This window comes from Fukomys damarensis, unplaced genomic scaffold, assembly GCF_012274545.1.
Source record: "Fukomys damarensis isolate Sample0158 unplaced genomic scaffold, DMR_v1.0_HiC HiC_scaffold_4, whole genome shotgun sequence".
In the NCBI taxonomy this organism is placed as follows: domain Eukaryota; kingdom Metazoa; phylum Chordata; class Mammalia; order Rodentia; family Bathyergidae; genus Fukomys; species Fukomys damarensis.
This window is the reverse complement of record NW_022900916.1, coordinates 37,039,567-37,048,043: the sequence shown is the minus strand read 5'-3', so window position 1 is coordinate 37,048,043 and position 8,477 is coordinate 37,039,567. Positions and strand designations below refer to the sequence as shown.

Here is an 8,477-nt window from a genome sequence, read left to right as displayed (position 1 = left end):
ACTATTTTTTTTTTTTTTTTTTTTTTTTTTTTGGTACCGGGAATTGAACTCACCACCTTGTGCTTGCAAGGCAGGCATGGTGCCACGGAGCTAAATCCCTGGTCCTACGACAATATCTTTTTACTCAAGAAAATGTTCTCTCTTCACTTAGCAACTTTTATATTTCTTAGGATTATTCATTCATTCATCCATTCATTGGCTCTGTATACTTCTAAAGCTCAATGTATACTCTCAGACATTTCTGTGATAAAGTAAATTGGTAAAATTCTTTTGGATAGCCGCCTCCAAATTATTAAGAACTTTATGTACTGAGCTATTCAGTGCAAATTAGCAAGTTTTTAAAAAATAAAATACTTAAGAGTACGCTATGGTATCTTGAACAGATTATTTTAGGATGGTAGAACAATGAATAGTTTTCCCTCTATTTTATTTTTCTAATTTTCTATAATGATCATAAAGTACTTTTCTTATGAAAATATTATTTTAAAAAGTCATATCTGCCGGGCATGGTGGAGCACACCTATAATCCCAGCACTTGGGAGGGTGAGGCAGGAGGATTGCTGTGAGTTCAAGACCAGCTTGGGCTACAGAGTGAGTTCCAGGTCAGTCTCAACTACATAGTGAGATCCTGTCTCAAAAAATAAACAAATAATTAAATAAAAAGTCATATTTACCTGTGGGTGATTATCACTGTATACACATACTTTCTCATAACATTTAACTTACACAAATTTTTCTAAATTCTTTTTTTTGTGTGTGGCACTAAAGATTGAACCTAGGGTCTTTGCACCGAGCTAAATCCCCAGCTCTTTTATTTTGAAGCAAGGTCTCACTAAATTGCTCAGACAGGACTTAATGCTCAGATTAACGGGTGTGTACCAGGGAAAGTTTTAAAAATTCTATTAAATGCCAATGGGTGCGTGGGGTGCGTGGTGGTGCATACCTGTAGTCTTAGCTTTTGGGAGGCTGAGACAGGAGGATCACAGTGAGTTCAAGGCCAGTTCCAGGCCTGGACTGCATAGTGAGCTCAAGGCCAGCCTGAAGTATACGGTGAGACTCTGTCTCAAAAACAAAACAAAAAAAAAACACCCCTCCCCAATCCAACAACAACAAAAAAAGTTTAAATTCTAATACATGCCAAAACTGATTTCAATATTGGGTAACTGGTAGCATGGAATTTCATCACAAATAGATATTATACTTTAAAAGAAGCTGGCGCCACAGTGCAGGCCTATAATCCCAGCACTCCGGGGGCTGAATCACTGAGTTTGACGCCAGTTTGTACTACACAGTGAATTCAAGGCCAGCCTAAACTACACAGTGAGACCCTGTCTCAAAAAAAAAGGGGGGAGGAGTAAGAGGAGACACACAATATTGGAAACATCTGAAATGATGTCCCCACATATCTTATGCCTTGGGAACAAAATTTCAATCTATAAATTCTGCTTTAATAAGCTTAAAAATCTGAGCAAAACTCCATACTTCCTTTGGATTTGAAAAGGTTTCTACTCATTCATGGAATGTGTTGGTAGTCTAGTGAAAAACTATATGACAATCCAGGTTTTCCCTAGGTAGTAGTCTCCAACATGATAAAAAGCACTGCAATTCTGTAAGAGTAAACACAGGTTTCACATAGTGTAGAAAAGAGGGAAAAACATGAGCAAAGGAAACTAAAGTTAAAAAATTATTTCAATTTGTTTTCAAAACTGAAAAGATTCTAGATGGTGAACCTCACATTTCATTATCTTAGCAAAAGCTAATGTTTCTTTCATTTTAAGATGCTATTTAAAGAATGTCAGACTAGGTGTCAGGAAACTGGGGTTCTATTCTTGGCTCTTACCTGGGTAACTTAGGCAAGTTAATTATCCATTGTTAACAGTTTCCTCGTCAATGAGTTTCTTTTTGGAAAGGGTCTCTCACTATGCAGTTCAGAGTGGCCTGAAACTCAGTGATCTTCCTGCCTCAGCCTCCAGAGTGCTGGAATTACAGATGTACACCACCACGTGGCAATAAAATAATAAGTTCCAACCACTTAGTGATTTTCAATGTACCTCTCAATTCTAAACTAACGTGACTGGCTAAAAAAGTCATTACCTTATTATAACCACTGACTGGTGAGTAGGTCACTCCAGAGCTGTAAGAACTACTGCCACCTGAGGAGATGCTTTGCAGCTGAGGGCTGTATCCAGTCATACAGCTGGTGGTGAACTTGGGACTAGCACTTGGCGAGCGAGATGGGCTATAACTCAATACACTCTGTCCCTGAATCGAAGGGGAAGGTGGAGAGGGAGGGATCTGGGTGGCTGTTAGATCACGTGGAGGAGTAGTCTGCACAACTAGAAGAAAAAGAAAAAAGAAAACATCTACACATGTTTAAATAAACTTTGATGCAAACTGATTTAAGAACACTTTTTTTTGTTGTTTGTACTGAAAACTAAAGCTAGACCTCTGCACGGAGCTACATCCCCAGCCTTTTTTTTTTTTTGAGACAGGGTCTGCTGAATTGCCCACAGTGGCTTGAACTTGCAATTTCCCATCTCAGCCTCTCAGAGTGCTGGGATTATAGGCCTGCACTGCCATACTCAGCTGGAACTGTTTTTCTCCTCAGGGAAAAAAGGAACAGAAGGACTGGCATACTCAGCTGGAACTGTTTTTCTCCTCAGGAAAAAAAGTAACAGAAGGATTTGATTTTCAAATTAATACATTACTAAAGGACAATAATTAGTCATTTACTATTTCCACAGAGTTCAAAATAAGACACTGGCTTCAATGCAGCAATAGTCATTTAATTTTAAGGAGTCAATGGAATAAACTTTCATTAGGTTGCTGAATGTTAAGTTTTGTTCAGTTTATACCAATAAGAATGGTAATCACTGGTCTTAAGAAAATTTACTATCAATCTATTTACTACAGTTCAATCAGACTGTCTTAGAAATCCCTTCCAGACAAGAGAAAGTGAAAATAGAAGGAAAAAATAGAAACAAAGTTTTTGTACATGGGGAGGGGAGGAATGAAATTAAAAACAAAACAACAACAACAAAAAAAACCCTTCCAGCTGAGTCTATGAAAAGGGAAAATTAAATTTAAAAATATTTACTGTCAACCTTCTCCTTACCTTTGCAAGAGTTACAGTATATAAAACACTTACCAGTTGTTTTCATCCCTAAAAGTGTTTGTTGTCCGGGGCTAACAATGAGACTTGTCGGTGCCACAGTATATTTGAAATATCTCCAAAAATCAAACAAGGCATTAAGGCTGAAGAGAGATGCAAGGGCAAGCTCTGGAAGAGAATAATTTCTTTTTAAAAAGGTGGTGAGGTGCATGTATTGGATGGAGAAACAAAACCCCTCCATACTTTAGTCAATTAACAAAATTGAAAACTGCCTTCTTATTCCTCTTAACAGGTAACATTTAATAAATGTGTATTAGGTCTAGAACACTTACCCATAAGTTTCCAACGATCACTAACCCTTACCATCTTACTGGCAACGCACCTGACTCAGACTCCCAGAGTGTGAGGTTTATAGGTGTGCATCACATCTGGCTTCAAATGACTTTTTTTACAGGTAGACAGCTAGCTAGTAAGACATGATTCAGACTCAGGTCTGCAGATTCCAAATCCCTACCACTTGCCACACCAGTTCACACAGCAGACTTGGCATTAATGTGTACAGACTAGGAAATTTAACATCCGTAAGAATTTTCATACCCAGGATTATGGAAGAGGAGACAGAGAAGTGGAAGGGATGAGGAGACTGAGGAAGCACCCATGGAGTAGAAAACTGGGCTGTTTTTGAAAGGTGAAAACATGGAGACAGGACTTCAGGAGAGTAACAAATATAAATCTTATTACCCTCGATTTTATTTTTCTTCACAGAACTCATAATTATCTGTACTTGTATTTTTAATTTGATTGTCTCCTCTGCTAGAATGTGTCTTCCATAAGAGGGTTTTCATTTGTTCCTTCTTGCTGAACTACCAGATCGGGAACATAGTAGATATTCAGGATTTGTTGAATGTAGGAATAACTACTAAGCTGAATTAAACCTGTCAGCAAGTTTTTCTGTTGGTGGTAAATCTAAATTTTAGGAAATGACTTACCAATATACCAAAGGGGCCAGTATGTCACATTATAATATGAACTAATCAATTTTCCAGTCCTGAAAAACAAGAAAGATTTTTCAATTAACTTAAAACACAAAAAATTCTGGAACCACTGGCTTAGATTTTCACCTTTTTTGGACTGATTAACTTACATTTCAGTATATATCATTCCAGCCATAGATACATTTAGGAGGCCCCAGGCTAAAACCACTTTCCTAGCTTCTGTTTCTTTTCTCATCTTAATGGTCCTGTCAATAAGGGAATCTTTAGGGGTTGCCTCGCCTTGCATCTATTCAAAAGAAAAAGCACAGGAATTAAAATAATCTACTCCATTTAAGAAAACGTGTTTCCTTTACAAAGAAAAACTGCATATGCTTTCCCACATCTTTAAACATTTTATCAGCACCCCCCATTTAACAGTATATGAAAAGGGAACCAAGTTACACTTCTCAGAGAACCAGCTAGTTATATTTCAGGCAATTTAATACTAGCAATAAATTAAAATGCCATATTTTGTAATTTAAGGGTTGGTCATTATGTCCGTAAATACTCCGCGTTTTGGAGTATGTCATAAGGCCTAGATAGAGGGCTAATTTATGAAACTCAAAGTACTGTTTCAGGAGAAATATTTACTATATCCTATAAATCATAGAAGCCGTTCCCTGACACTCCCACACAGAAGCCGTTACTGTGTCTGACCCTCATTATTCTTCACTCGGGCTGTCCCACCCAGGGAGCTCCACTGAGAGTGTTGATGAAAAAGACAGGCAGAACCCATGGTGTGAAGGAACTACAGTTAAGGGTGGGGAAAGTGCATTCCGCCTGGTGCATCCCTGGTTGGGATTTATGTTTTTCGCTGTTTAGCCAGACCTAACTTATAGACAAGTAGGAAACCTGTTCTAGCTACCCGGAGTCGCAGCCAAAGCACAGAGGCGTCCCCATCCCGCCACTCAGCCCAAGCTCTGAGAGTTTCCTCCTGGGTCCCTCAGTACAAACTTTGTCACCCCTATCGCTTCTTTCCTCCCTTCCTGTACAAGTGACGGGACAGGAGCCACATCGTCCTTTGGCTGAACCCCAGGCAAATTAGCGGGCGCGGAACTCTGGAGACCCGCGTGGAAGCTACGTCCAGGAAGAACAAAAACGACCCCCAAAACCCACCATGATCTTTGGCCGGAAGCGCCAGGCTCGCGCCACTCCCTACTGCATGTGCGCGAAAACTAGCTGGTAGGTCCAGCGTTACCGGAAGAACTGGGCCGTCTCTTCTCGCGAGAACGAGAGAGCGCCGAGGGGCGGGGGCTGGGAGCGTTACTAGAGAATCAGCTTTTGGGTTTGTGTCTCCTACTGGGCTTCAGGAGAAACCTGAGACTCAAAAGTTTGGGCCTGGTTTTGAGCCCTCAGTAAAAAATATTAAAAATAAACTGAATTTTGTTTATATTAATATAATTTTAGCTTCCTTAAGGTCCTTATGGACTCACATTTTAAAGCAGATTTTATTTAGCAGGGTGGTTGATTTGAGGGATAGCTGCAGCATGCATGGATGGCAATGTGTCCAGACATCATCAGCAATGACAAAGCATTTCTTGCTCTTCTTAAAATATGTATTTCCCGCCAGATGTTTTGGCCGGGTGTAAATTCTTAAATGACCGTGGCATGAGGGTGCAACAGTAACAAGAAAAATCAAATTTGGTTTTATTGAAGTTTTATTGACATTCAAAACAAAACTTTACCCTCAGAATACTCTTTGAAAGATCCCTCTACCCCCCGCCCCGCTAAATAGTGGGGATTGAACCCAGAGCCTTCCCACTGAGCTACATCCCAGCCTTTTAGTTTTACTTTGGATAATGTATCAGTACACTGCCCAGGCTAGGCTCAAGTTTGAAAGCTCCCCCTGCTCCCACTGCCCAGAGTGTGTGCCACCCCACCGTGCCCAGCAGAACTTCCAATTTTGAGGAAAAATGTTATCAGGGGAGTTGAGTTTGGTTTTATTTAACAAATGCACCCGCAGTGTGCCGCTGAGGCAGGCACACTGGCTCCCTGGGTTACAGGCTCAAGAACTCAGCCTGTGCAGACTCAGGTGCCATAGGGAGTAAGTGAGGTGGCTATAGAGAGCCCCTAGGAAATGCATCCAGCTCAGCTCTGGTCGCTTTGAATTTCCTGGAGATGTTGATGGTAGCCTGAGGTAGGGAGGGCCAATGACCACCCCCCAGCCCAGGGACTCATTCCAAATATGGAGAAGTGTGCCCCCCCAGTAAATTAAGCCATTTCACAGTAAACCAATGGATTGTTGCAACCGGTATGTCCAATGACTCAGTTTTTCCCTAAATTGAGCCCATCGTTAAATAGGAAAAGGAAATTTCACTGTTGCATTGCATACAAAAATCAGCAGGTATAGTATACTCTTAAAGATCTAACAGAGCTGAGTGTGGTGGTGCACGCCTGTAATCCCAGCACTCAGGAGGCTGAGGCAGGAGGATTGCTGTGAGTTTGAGACCAGACTGGGCTACACAGTGAGTTCCAGGTCAGTCTCAACTACATAGTGAGACCCTGTCTCAAAAACAAAAACAAAAACAAAAAACAAAAAAAGGAAAAGGAATAAAGATCTAACAGATTAAGTGAGCTTTTTATCAGTTTTCTATTGCCTTAACAGCAATATTGTTTGGATTTAGTTGTATATTTAAAGATGAAGTAACTTGAAAATTTTTCAAACAAAACAAAAGGGTTCCATTCAATGTACAAATCAAAATTAAAATGGCAGAGCCGGGCATGGTGGTGCATACCTGTAATCCCAGCACTCAGGAGGCTGAGACAGGAGGATCGCTGTGAGTTTGAGACCAGCCCGGGCTACATAGTAAGTTCCAGGGCAGTCTCAATTACAGAGGGAGACCCTGTCTCAAAAAACAAAACAAAAGAAAAAAATTAAATGTCAGGTTCTCACCTCCCAGATATCTGACTCATAAGAAAAAATTGTATACATCTGATGTAATTCATCAACTGGGCCACTGTTATGTTTTATATCTAGATGTCCTCCCAAAGTTTCACGTGCTGATGGGTGGGAGGCGGTGGTTAGATCGGGGGCATGGTACTCAGAGGTGGATCAGTCCACTGATTTTACAGCCCGGTGAAGCCTAGTGGGAGGAGGTGGGTCACTGTGTGCATGGCCTAGAAGTATATATATCCTTTCTCTTCCTTGATCTCATTCTGCTTTCTGCCTGCCATGTCATGGATTATTTCTCCTCTGCCATACCTCTCTGCTGTGCTGCCCTGCCTTGGAGCCAACCGATGATGAACTGAAACCTCTACAAACTGTGAGCTAAAATAAAATTTTCCTTTCTTAAATTGTAAGTGTTGAGTATTTTGCCCTAATAAAGAGAGAGTATCTAAGACACCCATACATACTTTCCCCCCAATGTGCGCTATGAGCTATTGTGTATGTATTCAGGGCTTAAAGAAAGAACACTACTGGTCAGGCATGATGGCATGTACCTGTAATCCCAGCACTCTGGGGGCTGAGGCAGGGGGCTTGCACCAGCCCAGCCTGGGCAGTGCAGCAAGACACGGTCTCAAAATAAAAAATTGAGCCTGGAATGTAGCTCAATGTAAAGGTCCTGGGTTCAATCTCCAGTGCCATACTAAATAAATAAATAATAAAATAAAAAAGAACACTACCAAACCAATTTGATAGACATCTGCTGTTCTATGTTAAGACTACATAACAAAATATCATGGACTATGAGGTGCACCTCCCCCCACACACCACAGACAGGGTATTCTAAACAACAGATATTTATTTTTTCACAGTGTGGGAGGCTGGGAGTCCAAGACTAACACATCACTGTCACTAGGGTTGGCTTTTTCTGAGACCCATGTCCTTGATTTACAGGTGGCCGCCTGATCTTGTGTACTCATGTGGCATTCCTTTGTGTACAAATGAAAATCCTTGGTATCTTTTCCTCCTCTTATAAGGACATTGGTTTTATCCTAATTCCGATCTCCAAATAGAGTCAAGTTGGAGTTGAGGGTTTCAATATTTAAATTTTGAGGAAATACAATTCATTCTGTAATGTATTTGAACTGTGTTTTTAAACTTACAGTGGTATGATACATCTAAAAGAGACTGATACAAAGAGCAACACACACACATATATGTTTGTTGTTATTGTTCTTTAGAGACAGAGTCTTGCTACGTAGTCCAGGTTGTCCTTGGACTCAAGGGGATCCTTCTGCCTCAGCCTCCTGAGTACTAGGATTACAAGTGTGCACCGCCTTGTCTGGCTCCTAACTGATTATTCTAAGCTTGTGTTATTTTTGGAAAATAATTTAATAAATCAAAATATAAAAAGAAATTCTGTTACTTATATACATTAAGTACATAT

The 8,477-nt window shown here is 40.5% G+C and overlaps 1 protein-coding gene across 4 annotated transcripts in view; it reads right to left on the bottom strand.

Moving 5' to 3' along the window:
• The window catches only part of Tmem209 (transmembrane protein 209), a 30,742-nt gene extending 25,401 nt beyond the window's left edge, over positions 1-5,341 (bottom strand). For 2 of the 4 annotated variants that reach the window (XM_010633504.2, XM_010633507.2), the window contains exons 1-5: positions 5,263-5,341; positions 4,257-4,393; positions 4,102-4,160; positions 3,149-3,280; positions 2,095-2,336 (exon numbers count right to left, since the gene is read on the bottom strand). In XM_010633504.2, the coding sequence (XP_010631806.1) occupies positions 2,095-2,336; positions 3,149-3,280; positions 4,102-4,160; positions 4,257-4,393; positions 5,263-5,265 (573 nt within the window). In that variant the 5' untranslated portion in view covers positions 5,266-5,341. Of the gene's footprint in view, positions 1-2,094; positions 2,337-3,148; positions 3,281-4,101; positions 4,161-4,256; positions 4,394-5,100; positions 5,195-5,262 lie in introns of those variants that run through there. The other 2 variants (XM_010633506.2, XM_019208864.2) reach the window with 2 other exon arrangements.
• Positions 5,342-8,477: the final 3,136 nt, after the last annotated feature.